The 25,667-nt window shown below is 36.7% G+C and overlaps 1 protein-coding gene across 3 annotated transcripts in view; it reads right to left on the bottom strand.

Annotated features, from left to right (window-relative positions):
* The window catches only part of THSD7A (thrombospondin type 1 domain containing 7A), a 443,308-nt gene that overhangs the window by 218,475 nt on the left and 199,166 nt on the right, over positions 1–25,667 (bottom strand). For 2 of the 3 annotated variants that reach the window (XM_045494931.1, XM_045494929.1), the window contains exons 3-5: positions 8,126–8,374; positions 6,446–6,627; positions 2,018–2,086 (exon numbers count right to left, since the gene is read on the bottom strand). In XM_045494931.1, the coding sequence (XP_045350887.1) occupies positions 2,018–2,086; positions 6,446–6,627; positions 8,126–8,374 (500 nt within the window). The remainder of the gene's footprint in view (positions 1–2,017; positions 2,087–6,445; positions 6,628–8,125; positions 8,375–25,667) is intronic. The other variant, XM_045494930.1, reaches the window with a different exon arrangement.

Genomic DNA, 25,667 nt, shown 5'->3' on the forward strand with positions numbered 1-25,667 from the left:
GTTCATAGGAAAGGTTTGTTCTTGCCCTGACTTCAAACTAAGGCTGAGGCTGACCTGCTTCCTTGTCCTCTCCCTCTCTAGGTAAGTTGAGTTCACTCATTCGTTGCTGCTATCACTCTTTGAGGTTGAAAAAGTAAAGCAGTATTTCCATTTTCACTCTCTTTCTCTGGCTAAAAGTTTTATGTCATACCCATTATAGACTTCACTCCTTCTCAATTCCCACAGTGTGTAACCCTCCTCCTGCAGGTACAATTACCACCCAGGGCAACACGGAGAGCATCAGTTCAGTCTTCCTGGTTCATTTTGAAAAATCATTTAGTTAATCAAGACCTCAGTTCTGCTCTTAAAAGCATTTAAAGCAATATCGTACCCTGCCTGTCTAGGTGTTTTGTAAGGGATGATTTTCAGCTTTTCTAATCTTCTATAATAGGTATTTTTAGGCAAATAAAATTAAATAATATACATAAGGGTATAAGGCCAAGCAGAAAAGAAATGAGGCTTCCTGATTATTTGCATAGGGTTCTTTTGAAAGTTGCCTTAAGATGAAATTGAGAGTTTGTAAAGCTTTGTATGTAACTAGAAAAGAGAATAAGACATATAAAACATGTGCTCTTGAATGAGTGCCCACACAGAAGCACTGTGCAAGAATTTTGACTCTTTTCATTTGATCTAACAACGAGATCATGTTTCCTCTATTCAAAGTCAGAGGCATGAATAATTATTTATTCAGGGATGAAGGGTGTATGTGAATAGAGCCCCTTGCTAAAATCAAGAGTTTTTAAAAGTATTTTTGAAATGTTCAAGAAATAATTTTCTGACAAATTGTAAGAGCCATTCACAAAGGGGAGAGTAAACATATCAAACAACAAATGTTTATTAAATAACAACTAAGTTAAAGGCATTATAAGCCCTGTTTTCATGTTTACATGGCTTACAATCTGTTAAATATATGTGTATATATATGTATATATGTGTGTGTGTATACAAACAAATATATATGTATATATGTATGTTTTTGGTTGGATACTTCCTGCTATCTCATTAGTAAGCTCTTCCTCTACTAAAAATTCTAAATTACCTTGGGGGTAGACCATTGACCAACTTAATCTAGTTCCCAGCATGTAAGTTTTTATTAGCTTCTATTCCAGTGGCTGACATCTCTTGGCATCTCGCTTCTATTTTGTAATCTACTCATCACAAATTTCATAGGTTTAACAGCCCTTCTCTCCCACAAAATATCCTAGAAGTAATTTCCAAGAAATATCTGACTTTTTTCAAGGATTTCCTATGTTTTAATTATTCTATAACTATACCACAGTGCTTTTTACATCCCCCTGCAACTGTGAAGGCTGTCTTCAAAAGGGAGTCATGGTGTTATTTTGTTATTTTGTTATTTTCATTTACCTTATTGAGATTAGGAGAGGAGCACCTGGGTGGCTCAGTCAGTTAAGCGTTGGACTTCAGCTCAGGTCGTCACCTCACGGTTTGTGGGTTTGACCCCTGCATCAGGCTTTATGTTGTCAGCACAGAGCCAGCTTTGTAACCTCTGCCCCTGCCTCCCTCTGCCCCTATCCACCCCTCTTTCTCTCTCAAAAATAAATAAACATTAAAATTTTTTTAAAAGATTAGGAGAGCTCAAAGTGGTGTGCTTAGAAATAGGATAAATTTTGAAAAGTGCTCCTACTGTCAATTTATCTCAACAGAAGCATTCATAACCAAATTTTATATATCTGTGTATATAATTATGGTATCCTAGTGACCATTTAAAGCTGGTAAATTTTAACATCTTTTTATGTTCTTCTATAATTTTAACATCTACACAAAGATGTTATAGAAAGTCAAGAAACATGAAAGCACTTCTATCTGAGGGGTCCGCCTGGACACATTTCTAGATACAGAGAAAGCAAAAGTAAACCACTGTGTTTCCTAGATCATTTAAGGATTATATAAGGAAATGTACAGAGAACGTCTGATACATATTTCTGATTGAAATGGCATGTAAAATGTTCTCACCTACCTGTTATTTCAAAAGTGATGGATAGGAAAGGTGGAGCACTAGACTTCGACGTACTCTGATATTTACTTTCTGAAATAACAGGGAAACAGCACCATAAGCATTGTATTTCTCTTTTTTTCAAATCAGCTTTGACCAAAGTGGGCTACTTTGTGGAAACTGTAGATAAACAACTACAATTATAAATAGTGTGCATTCCATTTAGAGATGGTGACTATTTTATTCTCCTTATTTCTTTGCAGAAGATGGGAAATTATGAACTCCTTCTTCATCTGTCTGTCTACCCATTCACAGTTCAACCACCTTCCTGCCATCCATCTTTCCATCGATCGTCCAAACTTTCTGCTGGTTTATCTTATTATATGTCATCATACAGGCTCATTATCCAGGCTGTTTTTCTTAATAGCCTCCAAGCCCACACACCTTATCCAGAGTTCATTGTGGACTTTTTAATCTATTTTCTACAAAATAATGTTCTAACGTTTCCTATAATATATATCATGAAAGCTTCATGGTGCTTTAGAACCAATACTCTTGGTTTCCTTCATTTAAAAACATGCTCAATCTGTATTAAAAGAATGTCTTGAATTACAGAGTTAAAATCTACTTTCATTTCACTTTGAGCTCTTTAAAAAATCAATTCATGTTTATGTATCCAATGATAAGCAACATTTTCATCAGTTTTCTAGCTACTGCTAACCTCCCCATGGGCAAAGCCTCTTCCTGTCATATTCTCATAAGGGTCAATTTCATGCCAGCATAAGCTGAACACTGTTCCCAGCCTGCTGGAATTCCGATCAGCCAGCTGAACACAACCTGCCCAGGGTTTCACTACTAACTCTTCTCAGTAGAAAACTTGTCAAACCTTTCTTCTAAAGAAGTGGAAATTTTGCTCACCTGAAATACTGTAGGACAAATGTTGTCAAGATTGGGAGGGTTACCTATGGCCTGCGGCAATACATGAATAAGATATGGATGGTCTCCAATATCAAGTAGATATATTTTCCCAATTATCTATAGGTGCTATCACCAACTTCATAAATATTCCGATGGTATAATTCAATGGGCACAAATAAGGTGCGAAGTTGCAAATATAATACATTATACTTTGTGCGTATCTTATTTATCTTATTAAAGATACATTTTGATTTTCTGGAAATTAAATATATTAGCTGAAGGGAGGAGAATTTTTTATAGCCTGGTGTGTGTGAGTCTATTAATAGTAGTGAATACACCAATGAATAAAGTTATTTAATGTGGCCCTGTCCTTGTGGTAAGGTGGATATTACCATTCCTCTGTGTAATGTGATGTGCCAAGATAATAAAGGAATTTTATGTGAACTTCACATCACTTGTTTTCAGTATTTTTATATCCGGAAATTTCATTTTGAGTTAAAGTATTTTACTTCAGGTTAAGGTATCTTTTAATAACTTGGTTACATGTGGAAAGAAGACATTTGTTCAGAGAACACATGGTGCAAATCTGCAAACAGTGTAGACTGCGTTCTTCATATTAAGCATAATACAAATTGCTCTTGGGGCAGGTTGTTCATGGTTATACAATCAGGATTACTTGAGATCAGTACTTTCCTTTTAGGACTCATTGAAGGAGTTATTTGGAGGACTTTCCCTCTCTTTTACAAAGTAAGCTTTCATTCTTTGGTATTTATTGGAAGAAAACAGGATGTGAACAATCCTCGCAGCCAAGAGCCTAATTATTCTCCATTCACACACATGTACAGTCTTACACATCACCCTCGGGATGCTGGCATATTGAATAAATTTCCCAGTGGGAAATGTTAAGTGCTTCTGGGGAGAAATTCATATAGTCTAAGTTCTGAGAAAAAAAAAAAAAAAGCTGCAACTTTTAGGGAGGATTAACTGTCTTTAAAAAGACTACATAAGGTTTATTAGTATTCTTGGTATTTGAAATGAAATGACACAAATTACCAAATTATTCATGTTACATACATATATGATTAATATTAATTTTAGGCAAATTGATTATATCCATATCCATGGATCATTGATTTGGCATTTGCTTTACTCCAACACATACATCTTAACGACAATGTTCTTTTTGTTTCCCTTTTTCTCTGTGACTTTTTGGTGCTCTGCCATGCTTTTGGCAGTGATAGGGAGACTCCATGGCAAAATGGTTAAAAAAAAAAAAAAACCACCCAGTTGCAATTCAGAATTCTGAAGGATCTTTTGAAAGTAATAACCCACAGGACATAATTGACATTCAGAAACTAAAATCTGATCTACCTCTAGCAATGAAATTATACTACTCTGAAAGGACTGCTATAATAAATCCACCTAACAGTGTTAAAAATGTGGCCATTAAAATGGCCAAGAAAATATTAATGTACTAACATTACATGTTTTATGCTACTTTCTTACAACCTCAAGAAACATTAGTAGTAAAATGTACCCCTAGGCTAGATTCCTAAATGAGTTGGGTGACATACTATGTAAAGTTAGTGGATACAAAACAATTAAGTTGTGCAAGTTGCAAATGCACAACTTCAGTGCTTATCTTCCATGTATTGCTGGTCATTGGTGCCACTAATTTTGGGGGGAGGCAGAGGAGTCCTCTCTTCTGTTTTTTTTTTTTTTAACACTCATTTCTCTTGGTTCTTTCCCTTCTCTTCTGGGCATCCTTCACCAGATTTCTTCTCTGAAAATTCTCCTATTTTGGGTCTTTATCCTTATTCTTTTCCCTTTCCAACCAACATATTTGCTGGGGAATACTACCCTATCCTACTTACAACTTGTCAAATACAACATACTCATCTTTTTTGGCAAGATTTCTCATTGGCTTTTGCTTGTCTTCACCCGTAGGTTTCAATACATGCTGTCCTCTCTGCCTGGAATAAACTTCTCACATTCCTGATCCACTTCCTGTATGGGAGGTGTGTGTCATCACTCAGCTGTAGTGCCACTTTCACTATGTTTCTGTTTCTGTTCTACCGCCCCCCCCCCAGATATTCTAAACTCAAGTTGTAATGCATTTCATACTGTATTATACCTATTGGTTTGTGTGCCCTCATGATAACCATGAGCACTTTCCTGACACAAATTTTGTATTGATATTTCCATCCATATCACCTCATACAATTTTTGAAAATCTGTTGGCAACTAATAGATATTTATTTAATGGACTAATGATAGAAATCCTGCTCTTCTCAGGTAGAGGGAAGGTAAGAAGTTCTGCCTATAACACTGCTTAAAAACATTCATATTTGTAGGGAGTTAAGAGCAATTAATTGAATAAAAACTTAATCTAATACTTATTAGAAATGTAGAGTAATATTAATATATAATAATATATACTTTTAGCCTTGACCATCTTGAACTCACTTATCCTTTCGCACACTTAGCACATCTCGTCCCCAAATTGAGATTTAAACAACAAAGAAGGTTCTAAGACAGGTTTTCCAAATCAAAGGGTTTAATCAAGAGTTTTTAAAAAAGTCATGTCATTACTATTTTTTAATATTTATTTATTGAGAAAGAGAGAAGGAGAGAGAGAGAGAGATGTGAGGGGGGAGGTGCAGAGAGAGACAGAGAGAGTGAGAATCCCAATCAGGCTCCATGCTGTCAGTGCAGAGCCAGACAGGGGGCTCGAACTCATGAACCCTGAGATCATGACCTGAGTCAAAATCAAGAGTTGGATGCTTAATTGACTGAGCTACCTATTTTTTTTTTTTACTGTAGTCGTACTTTGTACTTATTCTGTATTTATTTCATTTAAATTCAAACTGAAAATTTCACTCAATACCATAATTAACCTACTATTTTTCAACCATATTACAAACAGCAAAAGGGGTTGCCATTTTACAAGCAGATTTTACATCTTCAACGTTTATTTATTTTTGGGACAGAGAGAGACAGAGCATGAACGGGGGAGGGGCAGAGAGAGAGGGAGACACAGAATTGGAAACAGGCTCCAGGCTCTGAGCCATCAGCCCAGAGCCTGACGCGGGGCTCGAACTCACGGACCGCGAGATCGTGACCTGGCTGAAGTCGGACGCTTAACCGACTGCGCCACCCAGGCGCCCCAATTTTACATCTTATATAAGGGAACTGTAGCCTTTAAAATAAATGACCATTCTACATGTATACTTACAAGATGTTTTCTTCTGTATTTATAATTAGTTACACCTGCTAAATTTTGACTCAGAGTCTGCAGTCAGAATATTTAAAAGACTTGTCAGCAAATCAGAACTGACCAGGGACAGAATTGGATTATTACTATTTTTTTACAACCAAAATTTAAATTACTGTTCATCAAAGTGGATATCAGCCATGATGTGAACAGAGTTATGACTGTTCATGTTCTGGATATCTATATGTATATCTGTCTCCCTGCAGGGTGACTCCAGGCTCAGTCTGCATGTGTAAGTTGAAAAGAAGAAGATAGTTTACCTTCTCTGTCCTTGTGGGTGTTTAAGTGCGAGAGGAGGTTTTCATTGGTCTGCACGCAGTATACCTCTCGCATCTGCACCCCTCCTCCGCAGAGGGCAGTCTGGTTGCCTCGCCTCTTGTCCTGCTGACTGAGCAAAGGGTCCACCCGGCACTCAGTCCACTCTGTAGTCCTCCAGCCATACCTAAAGAAAGAAAATGCTGGCCGTGGCAACCATGTTTATTCAACAAAACTTTGCTCTGTTCTTCTTACATATTTTTTTCTTAAAAAAAATTAGTCTAAAAAACACTTTCCTCTTGAATCAACCATAGACTACTACATCTGTGGTACAGATTCAGGTTCAATTTCTTCTCCTCTATCCTCAGCAGTGCTCCATTTAAAGAGGGGTTAAATTTAGGATGATCCTGTTTTATTTGCAATTACTGGAAGTTGCTTATAAATATTTTATGAAAAGAGAGCATAATGATGAAAACATAAAATTTTATGTTCAATTAAGCTGAACTCAGGCTGGCCCTTTCTTGATGCTTATAAACAAAGGAGGATTGAATCTGAGAATGGAAAACATTCTAAATGATGATCAACCCAAACATTTGTTTTGCCTTTAATAAAATGCATGAAAATTGCTACTTCATACTGGATCAAAATTATAAGTGTGTGTGAGGATTAAAAATATATATAACAATTCAGAGTTTTCTCTTTATTGTGAAGAATGAGTGTTTTTCCGTAGCACTGAGAATCCCTGATGAGTGCCTGATGAATGTTGAAAAGAGCTGACGTTTCTAATCAGTGAAACACAGGAAAGATGATCTGTGGTTCTAAATTAAAGCTCCAATCAACGTTAGAATGTGAAAGAAATGTTGGGGGCTTGTCAGCCCAATATGTGCTTTAAGGCAATAGCCAGGAACCATTTCCCGATGCCACTACAGATAGAAGTGATGGCATTTCCCCACCTCAAGGAAAATGGATATTCTGAAAGCACAAAGAGAATGGCTCATGTAGCACTTCGTGTCACTTTAACCAAGATGCTTCTTCGGTAATCAGATTAACAGCCAACATGGGTACAAATGGATGTACTAATGTTCATCGCAAATGGACAAAAAAAGTTAAATGGGCCTTCTGATGTCTGATCTAGGTGCTTCGCTTTGTCAATAGTAAAGTTTCATGACAGCAAACTAGACCTTCACATTCATTTTTCATTTTTAAAAGGGGGTGAACACAGCTGCAGGACTGGGGCATCACAGAACAATGCTCCTGACATATATATATTTATAAAGGAAGAATGGCATTCAGATAAATTAAAGAAAGAAAGAAAGAAAGAAAGAAAGAAAGAAAGAAAGAAAGAAAGAAAGAAAGAAAGAAAGAAAAAAAGAAAGAAAGAAAGAAAACACGTATAAATGATGCCTTGAGTCAGAGGGTTGGGAGGGGGATGTCAAGGAAAGTGAAACCAAACAAATCATTCTTTAGGGGAGTTAAAATGAAAATTTCACTTTTTATAGAATAAAGTCCAAAAGTCGGAACATTTTTTAGGACAGTGTTTGCAAAATGGTATTTTATTTTTTCCCACTTAGAATTTGTAAAAATCACTATTTCTCAATTCACTAATCATTTAAAATCAAATGGGTATGTGAACACGCAAGGTAGGGAGACATCACAACATAAGCTGCCATCCTTTATTTACTCACGTGGCACAGGGGACAACTGTGTCTCCTTGAGATGCACAAGGTTCTCTTTCTTCAAGTTCTGGACACTCCTTCTCACTGCCAATAGGAAACTGCCTAATGATCCGTGTCCTGACACGAGTGCCTTTTGGGGATGCCACATCACGGCACGTGTTTGAGCAGGGACTCCATTCTGACCACTCTGACACCTGGCACTCTTTGGTGATCACACAGGACTGGAAGGTCATTGGCAGCTTCTCTTGTCGGCAGAAGCTGCAAAAGAACATTAGGATTCTCATCACAGACTAATGAGCAGTTACAAACTTTGTCTTCTACACTCCAGAGTAAAATAAGCTCGGACATTTTTATTTCTACTTGGAGGTACAATGCCAATTTCATTGAAAATATATCAACATTTATGATGTGTAAAAGCAGTCAGACTCAAAGCTAACATTTGCATTTCCTATTTTGTAAGAGTTGTTAAGCTGTTCAGAGGAAACAGAAAATAAAGGGACTAAACAAAATTAACTGAAACTAAGCTTACCATATTGTTCATTTCACTCATTCCAGATTTGTTTTAATTCAGAAAATGAGGAACCAAGAACAGTTAACATATAATTTTCATTGTTTAGTGATTTAAATAAACATGCCTGGCTAACTTAATACAATATTGTTTTAACAAAAAAAACCCTTAAATATAAGTTTAATATTATTAAAAAAGTTTTTTTTAACATTTATTTATTTTTGAAGGATAGCACAGAGCCTGATGTGGGGCTCGAACCCACGAATCGTGAGATCATGACCTGAGCTGAAATTGGGTGCTCAACTGACTGAGCCACCCAGGCACCCCATAAGCTCAACACTATTTTTAATATCATTTGAAACTTTAGCTGTCACAATTTTATGATTATTCAAGTACATCAACTCTTGTAGTTCACACTTTAATATACAATATACATATGGGTATCTTAATTAGTCACATCATAAGCATTAGAAATATAAATCTATTTATATATTACAGAATACACTCTAAGTAGATGTCTCATATTTACTTGTCAGCAAAGTATTTATATTCAAACTGTTATCTCTCTACTCCTACTTGAATTAGAGGGATGCTGGGTTCTAAATTGTAATGTATACATATGAAGATGATGTTATGAATGCCAATGACTACAGGCATATGCACTTTGAGTGGTTTTCCTGGAAGTGGGTGGCCTTGTGTTGATTCTTAGTTGAACTCTTGCCCATTCTCAATAACCAATAATGCATGTTTACAAGACATGGGCAGCCTGTCGCCATGATACAGCCATCTGTTCCACTGGGAGAATGCACTGATAATTCTGTCTTGTCATTCAGGTGCTATATTTAACTATGGTAATTAACCATACCAAGAGGCAGGTCCATTTTAATGTAACAACTCACATTCAATCTTCTTAATTCTACTGGCATGTGCATGAAAATTGCATTCCTAGGAGACAATTAGAGCTCAAAGCATCAAAGTCAATTTGTCTGAGCTAAGAGGTCTGGGAAGAAGAATCATCCAAGAATAGTGGTAAAAGAGCCCTGTGAGTCAGCTCTGTTTTTCTTCTAACAACACAGAAGACCAAAACCCAATTTTTACTCAAATGGCAGGTATTGGGCATTTATGATACATTAGGTACAACACTAACAACAGAGCAAAACTTCCTCTGTAATAAGTTTTCATTCTTGCATTTATGAGTTCATTCACAAAAGTCAGGCAAACTAATGACCAAATCATGACTTCTAATGCCTCTCTTTACAAACTTCTCTGTAATTTACTCTTAGATACAATTCTTATCTTTCTTGAGATTGTTTTCATATTAACATGTATATGTTATCCTCTATGTAATACTGAGTTCATGTTTCATGTACAGGCAGAGGGATTAAAAATTCCTTTTAACCTTTTGTAGAGAATTTGACCATCAGTTAACGGCCTTTTTCAGTTGTCCTGGTAATCTGAATAAAGCTGGCAAGTCAGCTATGTTACTAGATTGTATTATTTATGATAAAATAACCCCTTTGGATAAATCCCATCTGCGCTGGAGAAACTACAAATACCTGATAGACAGCCACCATTTTGAGATTCCCTGAATGTGGCAACTCTAGGGAGAGGGCTTGTGTTTTTATAGCGACCTTGCAGGCTATGACAATGGGGTTGCTTCATGAGATCTCAGCTTCTGCGGGTCATGAGACTTTTAAGCCAGAACAGCTGCTGGGCTTGTCTGATGTAGAACTTTTCCTCCATGTGAGCTGTGCTTTACAGATTTCTAGGAAAATTTCCTCATTTGGAATGTCTGATCTACAACCATGTCAAGTTCCTATTCTATATCCTTCACAAAAACAGACCTGATGCCAAATGTGGCCTATGGTATAGTCTTGTGAGTCTTATATACGCGCAGCCTAAGTTTAACACTTCATTTGATACTCCCAACAATCCTTTTATGTGGGTACCGTTCTTATTTTCATTTTATAAGGAAAAAGTCTCCAAAAGGTTAGGAAACACGTTCAAGATCATATATCTAGCAATTAGTAGATTAAATTTTGAGCTTGGATTTTTAAAAATCAGAGCCCATTTTATTAACCATTTTTTCCTACTTCTCACATTTTAAACTGTAAATCTCAGTTTGTTAGGACAAATTCTTTAGCTGGGGCCAATGCCAAAGTTACTGGCTAACTGTGCATCAACTAGTATCACTGTTTCACTGCCCCAAGATTTGTACCATTCGTTCACTTTGTAAATGTGCTACTCGTCCTAAGGAGGAATTAGTGATTATGAAAAAGCCACAACAAATACATTTCCCTGATAAGTGTTAATTTTCAGAACAGGTCCAACATGTAAGAAATTAGTAGCATAAACAAAAAAAAACAGTTTTAAGTTCTTTTATGTTACTATGTGACAATATATTACCTATCTATCAATTATCTTTCCTGTAATTTTCCAATACCCCAAACAATTATTTCAACAAACATGTATTCAGTAACTCTACTTAATCCTGGGCTTTGGATATACAATCTCAAGATTAGAATAATTAAGTTGCAAGCATATAATTCTGCTTGGAGAGGCACAGAAGGCTATCTGAAGTAGCAGGTTACTATGGTGAATTTTAAACAATGTATTAGAATTTGTCAGATTGAAATAAAGACAATTTATGGAGATGTGAAATAAAAGAGCCATTTGTTGGTTGGTTGGTGGGGAAAATACAGATTTTTTTCCTTGGCCTCAATGTAAGGAGTTTGTGTTACACAGAGGTTATAAGAGTGGAATGGAAGCCTAGACCAGATCAAGGGCAGTTATGTAGACCAGAAAAGTAATTATGTGGGCGAGAGCATCACTGAAAGATTTGCAGGAAAAAGGACATGGTATTTGCATTTTAAATAAATTTCAATGGTGATGTACAGGGTGAAATATTAGGACACAAGATAAGAGGCAGGAAGACCATGATAATGATGATGATGTCATTGATATAATATAATGCATATATCAATAAATAGAAACATATATTGAGTGCTTACTATGTGCCAGACATTGCTCAGTCTAATAGGTGTGATCATGAACATGAGATTAATCTTCACTGAATGTCTACTATGAGCTATGTCCTGTGTTTACCTTTGCCTAAAATATCTAATGTAATCCTCAAAACCACTCTATAAGGTAAAGCATTTTTTTTGTTTATTTGTTTAAGATAAGGAAATGAAATCTAAATGTCTCCTCTAGGTCTAGAAAATGACCAAATTGGGATTCCATCTAAATCTTTCTGCTAATGAGGTTTAGGAAGGGCACAATAAAGATAATGGCAAAAGAAATTGAAAGGAGCTACCAAGTGTAAGAAAAGAGGAGTTAGAAATCATGCAACCTGATGGATAATTGAAAGGGTTAAAAGAGAAGGAGTCATTAAATAACTTGGAAGTTTCTAACTTTGATGATCTGGTGAGCAGCATTGTGTTTCTTTGAAATGGAGAACATGGAATGAGAAGTAAGTTTCTGGCAGTTTATAAATGAGTTTAACATTAATGTCTTGATTTGATCTGGAGATTTCCAGGACATATCCAAGAGGCAGAAATGTTCAGTAGGCAGATTCAGAATTAAAGTTCAGGGTTTGGTTGAAAGTTCTGGATGGTCTGTATACTTTCAATAATCATGAGGGTATAAGAGATGAAAGCCAAGGCAATAGGAGTATATGAGGGGTCTCACATGGGGGCTCATTTTAGACCTTTGTAAGCACATTTTGTGATTGTTAGTGAGACCAAATAGGGTAGGTAACAAATGATCCATGGTTACCAATCATGCAGCTACTATCTTGTACCATTCTCTCCTTTATTCTGGCCATGTAAAGAGTTGACTCCAAGTGCTCAGGAGAACTATACACCTTGGTTCATTATAGTTTTCATGAGAACATGCTCCTCTGGGAAAGTTAAAGGCATGGGCTATGCTTCTGCAAGGATGGCCTGGTAAAGTAATGATGGTCACTGTGACAGTTTCCTTTTCATTTACATTCACGATAGCCCAGATGGCCAGGACTTAATGGAACAAAAGCTTGGCTTTGAGATAGAAGCAGATGTTATTTAGTACACCCTGTACCAGATAGAAAGTAATCAGATAAATATTGAAAAAAATGAAAAAGTGGAGAGAATTCAATACTTGTCTTTAAAGAGACTTCATTAAGAGGACAGAGCACAGATATTTCTGATAGTTACTTCAAACTCTGATTATCCACCTCTTTAACATCTTTAATTTCATGTCAAGGTTAAAACTGATAAGTTATAAGTTTCTTTTTAATTTTATAAAGATAGTGCATGAGCAAGGGAGGAAAAGAGAGGGAGAGAGAGAGTCTTAAGCAGACTTCATGCTTAGCATGGAGCCTGACGCGGGGCTTGACCCCATGACCTTGGAATCATGACCTGAGCCAAAACCAAGAGGCAAATTCTCAACCAAATGAGCCACCCAGGCACCACTATAAATTTCATTTTTGATAATTGAAGCTATTCAAGTTACACAAAAATAGAATTCAAAAGAATTTCAAATCTTTTTTTTTCCTAAAATTATTTCTGAAGGCTATTTAATAATCATAACATCTGTGAAAATATACCTTCTTTCTGAAGGTAGCCTCATTCATCTCCTAAAATACCACTATCATTTTTTAGCTTTGTTTAGAAACTTCCCAAGACCCTCATTTTCTCAGAATCAAATCCCAACTTTCCTCTCTGGTAACCAAAGCTCTCCATAATCTGTCACCACTTCCACTGCCCTCCCGTGGGTTGTCAGTTAGCCAGAATGAACTTTTGGTCCTGTTCCCTGATAGCCTACAGCTCTGTCCACTGTCCTCAATGAATCCAGACAGAAGTAGCCCAGTTCTTCTACTACTTTCATCTACACTATTTGCCATTCAGAATCCCATCTCCCATCTTCTTTGCTTCTCTAATGTAAACTCACTCAAAGTCTAGACAGTCTTCAAATGTGGCTTGAAGCACCTCTGCCCCAAACAGTGCCATGTGAAAATTGTTCCTTCTCATGGGAAGCAGATGAAATTATAGACTGAAAATATGACACAAACTGAGAGCAAGAGATATATTTCCCTTACAAATAGGTAGGCTGAATATCTACATTGAGGTGGCAAAAAAGTGGCATCTTGTAAAACCCATTTGTAGCCTCTTTGCTTAAATTCCTCTTTTAATCCCTTTCTCTCTTGATAGATAGATAAAAACGAACAAAGAAACAACCTTTTTCCCTTTTCATTCCTACTAGGGCCAAAAAGAAAATTTAAAAACCAGAAAAAAAAAAAAAAGAAAAAAAAAGTTATGGCTGGGTACTACTGTGGCTCATTGTTTCCAATCCAGGGAAAGTAATAAAGTGATCAGAATAGCTTTTCATCGTCTTGTGGCAGCCTAACATCTGTAGTCTGGAGCCCTGGAGATGGAAATTGTTCCTGAAAGCTTGGCATACTCTAGTGTATTGCTACTCAAAGTTAGGTCTGTGGACAAACCACTGTAATTAACTGGAAGCTTGTTAGACATGCAGAATCTCAGATCTCCACGCTGCTCTACAGAATCAGAACCAGTATATTAATGACATTCCCACCTGATCTATAACTACACTAAAGTTTGAGAACACTTGTCTTGAGCTTGCTCTCCCAGCTACTCCAAAAATTTAAGTCATTTCATATTTATAATTGACAAGTAAATCTTTATCAGTATAGCCTTACTTCTTACATAACAGAAACTGAATAGATCACACAATGAGACACATTACCAGATATTAGATGGTTTATAAAAATAATTGGATAGGTTGGAGGAGAAGGCATCTAAGCCAACTTCCCAGTACACCTTCCAGCCCTCAGAATCACACTGCCATTTCTCTAATTCATAAAGCTGCTTTTGTGGCTATGAGAAGCCACTTTTCTGGCAAAAAATTCCCTGTGAAATGAGTACTTCTGTCTCTTCCCGAGGATCTCAGTTCAGATTCCAAGCCTAGCTCTAGCACATTATTAGAGTCTAAATCACATCCAGGCTGCATGCAACTTTGAAAAATATGCTTTATGGGGCGCCTGGGTGGCGCAGTCGGTTAAGCGTCCGACTTCAGCCAGGTCACGATCTCGCGGTCCGCGAGTTCGAGCCCCGCGTCAGGCTCTGGGCTGATGGCTCAGAGCCTGGAGCCTGTTTCGGATTCTGTGTCTCCCTCTCTCTCTGCCCCTCCCCCGTTCATGCTCTGTCTCTCTCTGTCCCAAAAATAAATAAATGTTAAAAAAAAAAAAAAAAAAAGAAAAATATGCTTTAGTTTTCTGCCTTTGTAGGACAGAAAAGTCCTACAAGAGCAGTGCTATTCAAAACAAGGTCCACAGATGAGGGTGAGTGTTTGTCAAGGGTATGCGATAATCTAAGCACAAGAGATAAAAAGTAAGCACCCAGGCAATTCTGCAGCAATCTGAAGTTTGCAACACCCAAGCACATGATCTGTGGATGTAATTTGATGAAAAGGGTATAGGCCAGTTTTGTTAATGTAGAATTCTGTGGTGAGCTATATGCTAAACATGTACAAGAGAACTGTGTTATTTGATCAGTAGGAAAATCAAACACAAACAAAAATGAAAACCAGAAGCCAACATCTGATCCTTTTCTGCAGACAGCTTGAGGAGCACCACATTGGAGGAGTGGGATGATTGATGAGCCAGCCCAAACAGCTCATCTGATTGATGAGTTTAGCTCATCCTGAACTCAGTTCAATTCCTACTCCCTCACCAGGCTATAGAATGTGATGAACTCATAGGACTTTTCAGAAACATAAATCATTTTGGCACTTAAGAACATATTATTTGTAAATAAGATTCATAGCAATATACCTTTTTCAGTTTTAGAATTAGTCTATAAGTCTATATTCTATAAGAATATAGTCTATATTCTCCTTGAATTAGCACATTTTCTTCCTGTAAAGATACAAACACATTAAATAGCAACTATTTGTGTCATAGGAGAATTTCTATATAAAGGATATTACCCTAAATCTTCTTGTAATATTAACAAGCATCCCCAAATTTGGTAATATGAACAAATTACAATTTGGTGTTCAGAGTAGTTTAAGGTATTACTTTATTTGTATAAAGGAAAATATATGTGTAAGCTTTATACTCTGTTCTAACAGCATAGGCATGAATTTAATTTGATTAGGTATTTTTTTTCCAAGAATGAAAGTGGTTGTCCCAATGCTGGCCAGCAAAATGTGAGGGTAATGGGACTTAAACCACATATAAAATATTACTGTAACTCTACTGACTATCTGAGAAAAAGAAAAAAAGGACATGTTTTTCGAAGTTGATATGTTTCTCACATATACTAAGATAGCCATCAGCCCATTGACAGTCACGCCTTTAGTCCCATCTCTTATGCTTACATATAAACAGATTTAATTTTAAAATTATATTCAAATATTAGTATAAGAACAAAATTCTCAGATATATATTTTTTCCTATTAATTTACTGTTTGCTTTTTCAGTGATAAAAATGAACAGACCAAGAGATTGCCCAGTTTTTCTGCCCAGTTTGCAGCAAGAGGGAAAATGATGTGGTGCTCATTATCAAGAGACCCAAGACATTCCTAAACTGCTACTTTTGAGTGACATGACCCATCAGGTAGGGATTACTCTGCTTCACAACTTCCCACATAGTGAAATTACATTTTCCTAAAAGACCTCTCAGGTCTCTTTCCTCAATAAAATTGAAAACTCAAGTTTTCATAGCCTAACCAATCTAAATTTATATTGGTTCGTGTTTTCAGAATGAACCTTTAAAAAAGAGACTTCTCCTATCTTTAAATTCAAGCTGCATTCTTTTTTTTTTAAACACAAAATTAAATTTCCTTTAATTTACCACTTATTTATCAAGCTGAATGAACAGTTTACAAATTTTCCGAGCTAATTTCATTCTCTAAGTGTGCCCTTTCCTTTACAAAATTCAGCAAGTTAGAGGCAATAATTCTTATGGAAACAAAATGCATGCACAGTCAAACCACTTTCCTTATAAAGGCAGAGGTCTTTCCCCTTGCTTTGATGTTTGAAAATCTTTTGTTGAGCTGCTGGGGAATGTTGCCAAATGGTGTCACCTGCCAGCTGGAGTGATCATATGCTCCCTATTAAAGCTGAGGGCAACGCTGCTGGTCAGCAGCTGAATGTGAGGATATCAGCACAGCACGTATTTAGTAATGGGATAAACTGCTACAGCAATGAGGCCTCCCTGGAAGGGCCAGTACATACATTTTCTATCCTCTCACACAGCAAATGCTTTCATGCAGCTGCTTCCTTATCACCCATGCTGTTCCAGGTGGCAAACCACAGTGAAGCCTTGTGGCACAGTCCCAAAACCACCCCAAGTGAAAACTCTATATAGCTTTCTGAGCCAGGGTAAAAACCATCTACCAGACTTCTAAAATGGCATTACGTGGCACGATTAATTTTGGCAATTCTTCTCATCAAAGTCATTCTTTAACATTAAGGAATTTTTGCCTCTGTTTTTTAAAACTCAAACTAAACAAAAAGAGAAGGAAAACATAAACACAAGGCTATTTTAGGTATTATTTTGGGTTCTGCACCCAATTTTGATGTGTGGAGTCAAGGGTTTCCCAGCACCAGTGAGCAATTCTTGGACACTAGCAGGGGTTTTAGAATTCAACTCACTGTGGACATTAACCACCTGGAGATAGCGTCAGATTCCAAAGGTTAAGGATTCAATCCTGCTTGATTGCCCCCCTGTCCCCTGCAGATGGCAGTTCCAAGTTCAGGTTATCACCTGTGCCTCTAACCAACCAACTATAGACAAGAGGTTCCTAAAATTCCCTTCTTGGGTTTGACAGATCGTAGAGAAACATTTGATTTCCTAGATTACCAGTTTATTATAAAAGGATACAACTCAGGAATAGATGGAAGAGTTGCAGAGGACAAGGCATGGAACAAAAGTGCAGAACTTCCATGCCCTCTCCAGGCCCAACATTCTTGTTCCACCCAGCACATCCAGAAGCTTTCCAAACAGCATTCTTTTCGGTTTTTATGGATGTCTCATTACATAGGCACTCCTGATTAAATCACTGGCCATTGGTGACTGATTTAATGCCAAGTCCCTCTTCCCTCCTAGGAGGGTTGGGGTGGGACTGAAATTTCCAACCCTCTAATCAGTGGGTTGCCTTCAATAAAGACTAGCCTGCATCTTTAGGTGATTTCCAAAACTCACCTCATTAACATAATAAAGGCATCTTTCTCACTGTCAACATTGATGAAATTCCAAGTGTTTTGTGATCTGTAGGCCAATAACTGTTGATGAAGACTAAATATATATTTTTCCTATATAAGAATTACCAAGTATCAACTCAAACATTGATTAACTGTTATAAGTTTTATGACAAATGGAAGAGAGAGAGAAATCAAGTCAAATATATCCAAGTTAAGGGACAGAAGTTAAAGGCAAGAAAGCTTTGGAGGCAGTGATTAATGACTGGAAAATTTTTCTATGTTGACTAAAACAGTGAATTCCATTAAGTTTCACCTAACCTGGCCAACTTTCCACTGCTTAATCTGGTGGTCCCAGTGATTACTGAAACTAGGATAGCACCTAATCATAAAATGTAATGAATAATTCATAAAAATGTAAGAAAATCAATGCAATTATTCTAAAACAATGCCAACTTTTCCTGCTTTTGATCACTGAGTCTAGAATATTCCCCTGCTCTTTTCCTCTTTTCTCTGAACTTTTACCCTCTGAGATGAAAACCCATAACCTTAACTTCAAATAAAATAACTGTGGACAAGTTTCTATTTACTTCAAATACAAAAGCTCCCAAATTGAATTCAACATTTCCCCCTCAAACTGGCTTGCTGCATCTCTCTCCCATCCCCCCCCCCACCCCGAGTCTTCATTGTCAACTCCACCCATGCCAATTTAGCGACAAGTTATCAAAGATCCTTACAAAGAGCATCCTTCCCAATCATCTCTGGTCTCCATTTCCACTTCCATAGTCCTGAGCCATGTATTCTTTGTCTTGTGACAGAAGTAGGAGGAGCTGTCTGTGTAAACACTATCTTGCATTACCCTGTCAAAGTGACCTTCCTGACAAATTTTTATTTATCCAATTTGTCACCTGCTCAAGAACTCACAATGGCTGGCTTAGAGTTCATTTCATTCAGTTGGAACCTTTCCTTCTGACTTTCAAGGTCCTTCACACCATCCCTATCATCCTCTTGTTGATAGGGAAATGTGCCAAGCCAATTACATCTGTCCATTTCTTTATAGCTCCTGGTTCTCTCTCATTTCTTTTGGCTATCTTAACCTTTCAAAGACCTAAACAAGCCCAGGATATTTTTAGTGAATACTGAATTTAACAGGGGTGAATTTAAAATATTGAATTTATATTAGCAAATGAGAAGTCCAGAAGTGAGAGGACCTATGCTAATAATAATCTGTTTGATAAAGAGACAGAGTTAGTTTCCAAGAAGAGTGGACCATCACAATTGAGAAAGAGGGTCAAGTGGTTCAGATCAAGTAACATTTAAATAAGGGCAGGAATTCTGCTTCACATAGAGAAGGGTTCTAAGATAGTATTGTTGTCCAACATGTAAAGAACTGCCTAAAAAGAGATGAGGTCTGGAAAAATGAAAGCGGGGTCTAGGCAAACATCCATTAGGATAGAGCAGTGTGGCCTCAGGGAGGGAGGCTTAAGGGACATTAGTGAGAGGTACTACTGAACCTCACCCCCAGTTCATCCAGAAATGCCTATTTAGTCTATGTTTTTTAATATTAGGGCCAATGTTAAGTTTTGCCTAATTAAATGTTCTAGTGCCATTTTTAGGGGGGAGGGGTGCCATTTTTTTCTCCTTTTATCTAGTGGCAGAAAAAAAAGAGAACTGGTGTAGAAGAGTGGAAAGACCTGCATACTTGTCCTTCTTTGTAACAAGATCTTGAACAAATGAGTGATTCTCTCCAAATCTCCAAATTAGAGTCAACAGCATCTGGCTTTTCTATTTTACAGCATAGCTCTAAGAATCACGTGAGTAACTGACATGAAAACTACTTGAAGATGGTTAATTCCTACAACTGTTAGGTATGAAGATGATGGCAAAGATTAGACAAATAAACTTAAATATGTGAATCTAACTTCCATATTAACTTTCTTCTCTGGAAGCTCCCTCAAGTCTCAACCTAAAACAGTTACTCCTGCTGACACACAAGGAGACATTTGATTATTTACTGTATCTTGTTCATCTCTAACTTCCGCATGTATGATACTATTTTCTCCTTTACTGAACCTTAGTCTTCCTCAAATATTGCAGCTTATTTATTCATTTTTTTTTTAATTTTGGGAAGAAACAGCGACATACACTCATTGATAAACTACATGATGTAGGTAACCAAACAGGAAGAAATCATTGTCAATGCAGTAGGTGAAGTGATGAGTATTTTAAATGTAATAAATCTAGAGAAAATGCTTTAAATTGGAATATATAAAGAGTTCTTAAGAAACAGTACTTTAAAATATCCAATCCACTACTCAAAAACTCTTTAATACTTCTTTAAAAATACAAAGTCTGTGGGATGAAGAACACGGTTTTCTTAGTTCTTTCTACACAGAGAAATGGAAACACTAAATCATTTAAAAGAAGATAATTCTATTTGCCATTCCATAATACATTCTCAAAGGCTTCAAAAGGCTCAGGGAAAAAAACCAAGACATTCAGAAATAGGATTTAAAAATCAACATCTTTGGATAAATTGCAATAAACAGGAAAAATGAAAAGTCATTACAAGTATATGGGAATTTCTGCTAGAGTATTTGTTCAAATTAATGGAAAAGTACCTATTGTTGGCTTCATTTTTACCTCATTTTTTTCACTATCTCAAAGTTATTTCTCTTTAATGGTAGAAATCTCTTTTGTTGAATTAAAGTTCAAGGAAGAGGATGCTTATGAGAGAGAAGTTAAAAGGAAAAGGCAGATTCCTGGTTTAAATACCTATCTGACATGTTGTAAGACATAGAAGGGTTCAAGTTATAAATTAAAGTCTGATCTGGCTTCTAATAACCACAGTGAAAGAATCTCATGTTTCAACCTCAGTTGTATATATTTGTCATAACTATGAGAATTTGGAAAGATATTTTTCAGTTAAAATGCACGGGTTTTTTATTGCAAGTCTATTTTAAGTATTAGGGAAGATCTAACTAAATCAACATTTAATGTGTAATAAAAGAAATGAATCCAATTTTTATTTTAGAGGAGGAAGGCAATGCATTAACTATATGCAGATGGCACTTTTAAATATATAGATTTTCATTTTGGAAGGGAGGATTGACTACAATGTTATTTTATTTTGCTACATATTCTATGATAACTGATTAATAAGGCTATTCTTCAGAGTATATTAATTCTAATATTAATAGATAACTGTGTACTCAGGCAGACCTATTATATTACTTACAAAAATAATTGCTTTATATTAAATGTTTACAAGGTGGTAAATATTCATGATCAATTTCATTAATATTAATAACCATCATCATTGATTTAATGGTTTGCTAGGCATTATATCTCATTATTTGTTCAGAAAAGTTACTATGCATACTATATTCGTAATCAAATACAATAAATTTATAGATTTAATAATATTATAATTTACTGGGCTTTAAACTTCCTGAATCAAAGCAATATGTAAAAACACAGGAGGGTGTTGAAGGTGGCAGGTTACTCCAGGATGTACTGCTGTGACTGGTGACAAGTTTCATAAAAGTATCATAAAGCATATATATGTGTGTGTGTATATATATATATATATATATATATATATATATATATATATATTTCCAACTGATAATATTGGATATTATTTCCAACTGATAATATTTCCAAGATATTAGAAGATAATATTTCCAACTGATCGTTCAGTATTTACAGATAAGTTAACTGTGACCCCAAAATGGTAAGCCATTTGCTGAATTTATAGAATTGCTGTCGCTGACCACTCTAGTTTTATACGTGCTGTCCTCTTAGAGCCTGCTGAGAAACTTTGAGTCCTTCAGAATAGCACCCCAGCCCCAAGCTATCATATCCTCAACTGCCTAAGGGAAATATACCAGATTCTTGTTGCTAGGGTTCCATGCCCCCCCAGGTGGCTTTACTAAACAACATCCAAGAGGATCTCATGTTGTTCTCCCTTGCCTTAGCATGGTCTTCATGGAGTCTGCAGGAAGCTGTCTTGGCCATAATTATCTCTGAGAGTTTAGGACCTGTCCCATAGGCAGCCGAGGGCACTGCAAGCAGTATTCTGTTGGCATTACCACTCCGAAGCAATCAATCAGCCCAATCTAACTAGATTCCCAGACTCCAGGAAACGCAGAGGTCTCTAGGAAAAGCCTCACATTAGGTATAAGGTAAAAAGAATAGCTGCTGGACGCCTTGGGTGGTTCAGTCTGTTGACCATCTGACTTTGGCTCAGGTCATGATTTTACAGTTTGTAGGTTCCAGTCCTATGTCAGGCTCTGTTCTGACAGCTCACAGCCTGGAGCCTGCTTTGGATTCTGTGTGTCCCTCTCTCTCTTCCCCTTCCCCACTCACTGTATGTCTCTGTCTCTCAAAAATGAATAAATGTTAATTTTTTTTTAAAAAGGAGTAGCTGCTCTTTTCAAATAAGTAACTTTACAAACAAATCATTCTTTCTCAGCATTTTAATTCTTTTTTTATATTCTCGAAGTGAGGATCAAAATCTTTGCATTTCTCTGAATGAGAACAAACAACTTTGTACAAACCAACTGGCTTATTGTATTTTTTCTTTGCTTTCACATGGTAAGGAGAACAGGAAAGTTTCACTGTCTTACCTTAGGGTTGCCACAGATTTTTATGCAGGGATTTTGCTCATATAATCGTGCCATAACATCTAGATGGATGACAACATGCCCATGAATGCTTACAATCAGAGAGTATCAAGTACTGTAGAGTCACTAGTAAAACATGTGAGTGTTAGAAGTGGGAAACAGAAGGCAGGTAAATTCAGAAGAATGCACCCCACTGAGTTTTCAGAGTGTACAAAATCCTGGGCAGATGACAACCAGAGGCAAAGGTAAATTGCTGTACCTTGCTTCTCCTTACACTAAGGAAAAGGCACACATCTGATGGAACTTGCTGGATTATAGAGGAAACATATACAACAGTTAGCTCTTTTGATCTGATGCATTTACTAGGAAAACTAAGTAACTTAGCAGTCTTAAGAGAGGCCCAAAGCAAAACAAAAACAAAAACAAAAACAAAAACAATAAAAAAAAAAAAAAAACAAAACAAAAAAACAAAAAAACAAGAAAAAGGCACTTCCAGCTTATTCAGGCTTTAGCACCAGTAGCTTTGAACTTGGCTGTTTTGGCTCAATGGAACAAACAATCATGGAATAATTGCAAAAGAAGTTCTCAGGTTTTGTGTAGTCACGTTTTTTCTTTATATCTGAACACTGCCCTGATAAATGTCATTTTCTTTGTCCAGTAACCTCAGCACTTGTTCATGGAAAAGGTAGACAGACTGGCAAAGATGAGGGTTTTGCATGAGCTCAAAACATGCACTTCCCTTCACCAAAGTTGAATGGACTCTACCGTCCTGAGTCCAGCCAGCAGCAGTGAACAACCCTGAGCTCTGGTCTAGCACCACACCAGGAGAATCTGTGATTGGTTGTAGATTAAGCCTTTAATCCTGGAAGGGGGTGACATTTGATCTCACTGGTACAGACAATTCTTTGGCTGTGGGTGTGTCTATGCTTGTTCACTATGCTTCTGCTAGCACCACCTTCGAGACATTTACTCAATGCCTTATCCTGAGTCCTGGCATCCTGCTACTTCTGAACAGAGAACGTGTTTTACAGTAAATGAATGAAGGAAATGGAATGACCGTAATGAAGTCTACTAGTCTTAACATGTACCTCACCATCCAGAAGTAATTGGCCCTATGAAAGATAGAATAGTCCAAAGAGGTTTCGGATGAGGTGCCATCTGGGAAATAATAGTTGGTGAAGTTGGGATGTTATACCTGAACCAGCAGCAAATATATTGGGCTTTTCCCAGAATATATTCCCCAAATATATTTGGGCTTTTCCCAGAGTCCAAATATGTATTTCTGGGAGCCAAAAGGTAGGTTAGGGAGTGACATCTAATGACCACTTGAAAAACTCTGGTTTGCACCACTTTGGACATCCTGTGTTAGAGGTTTTAGTCCTTAAATGATGAATGCTCCCATGAGGAGACACTATTTCTAGTGACTCAGAAGCTGATACAACCACAAGCTGTGTTTGGTTCCACATGCCACTAAATCAACTGACAAGAACAAAAATGGGCAGGCGTTACTTAGATGGTTGTGGAGATTGGTTCTCATCATCTTGGGCAAACGGAGCTGCTGTTAGAGTGGGGGTGCATCCTGGTACCGCCATCTTTAGTGTTATGAAGGCATATTCACCAAACTTAAGTGAACAGGGCATTAGAGTTCTGGAGTGAACTTTATCACTCTACTAGATAAAGGTTTCTGAATAGGTGCAATTCTAGCTGAAAATGAAAGGACAAGTGAATTTGCATTGAAAGAATTATGGCCTTGTATGTAACTACAGGAACCAAGGCTGCACTCACTTTTTTTTTGGTCTACTAAAACAAAATTCATTTATACTAATAATATTAATGGATATTAATGGATATTAGTGGATATCATAATATAGATTTATATAGATGTTGGATTGTAGCTGAAATATCACCAAAGTGTAGAATTTAGTGACTCATAAAACTATGAGAAGGTTACCATATTTTCCTTTGTAAAAGGATAGTGCAATTTCAATGACATGTTGTTACTATGATATTTGAAATATTAGGACGGAAGCAACATATTATAAACACTGACTATCCAAAGTAGAGGAGTGACCACGGCAAATATCACAGACTGTTTTATTCCACTCTACTGCAATCTCCCTGGAACATGTCTTCCTGCACATCAGAGGCCTGAGAGAGGAAGATCACCTATCTCTTCCCCTCTTGAAGGTTGGGTTGCCATTGTGGCCTCGATTTTATAGAGACAAATGCAGTATATGCAATTTGGAAGGGATATGACACAACAGCAGGTGATTTAAGGGATGTGATCATCCTGAAATAAAGACAAACAGTCACAAGGGTGTTTGGTTATTCTTCACCAGCTAGAATGTAGCTTCTGGCTTCAGAGATGCTAAGCAGTGAGCAGTGAGCAGAGGCAGGGGACCACAGCTGGAGCTGTCCCCTGGTGGGATCGTATAATCCTCCCAGCTGTACTTCTTCCAGCTATGTGGCACCCAACTTGTTTCCCTGGCTCTCCCAGGAATTATGCACTCTGCCCGTTGCCAATAATAAACTCCTTTCTGCTTTTAAACTCCTTTCTACTTTCTGTTTGGACTCTGTTATTTGCAGATAAGAAAACTGACCAGCTTGTTTCCTAATCAATTCACTCAAGTCTGCAATTAGCTACTTTAAGACAAATACCACACTATGTATTTTCATATATAGTGTACTCATTTTGTGTTATTTATAAATAGCTCTCGATTCTTTAGTTTTATCTCCTCTTTAGTCCAAAATTACATATTTTTCTTTTGGCTATCTTTTAGTTGCCAGTTCTAATTGTAATGTGCAATTATAGTAAATGTAGTCTGTCTGAAATAAATGGAAGAACAGTGATTTAATCCAGATTTGTCTGGTCTCAAACAGTGTATTTTATCTACCACATTATGTAATTGTGAAGTCTGTGATTCCCTCCATTATTTTAATTACTTTAATGGAGGAAATCATCTACAAATTAGATAATGTTTATGTTCCCTCTATTTTCTTCTATTATTTAACATTAAAAAATAATCTCACTAGTATTTATTTTTTTGTACTGGGTACAGTAGGGCTCTAAATTTATTTTTAAAAGCAATTTTGCCACTAAATGCTTATATATTACTTATGCCCAAGTACGATCTATTGAATAAAGTTTCCTTTATCCACTGATTGGTGATACCTCCTTTGTAATACACTAAAATTTTAAAAAAGAAAAAA

This window comes from Leopardus geoffroyi, chromosome A2 (assembly GCF_018350155.1).
Source record: "Leopardus geoffroyi isolate Oge1 chromosome A2, O.geoffroyi_Oge1_pat1.0, whole genome shotgun sequence".
NCBI lineage: Eukaryota > Metazoa > Chordata > Mammalia > Carnivora > Felidae > Leopardus > Leopardus geoffroyi.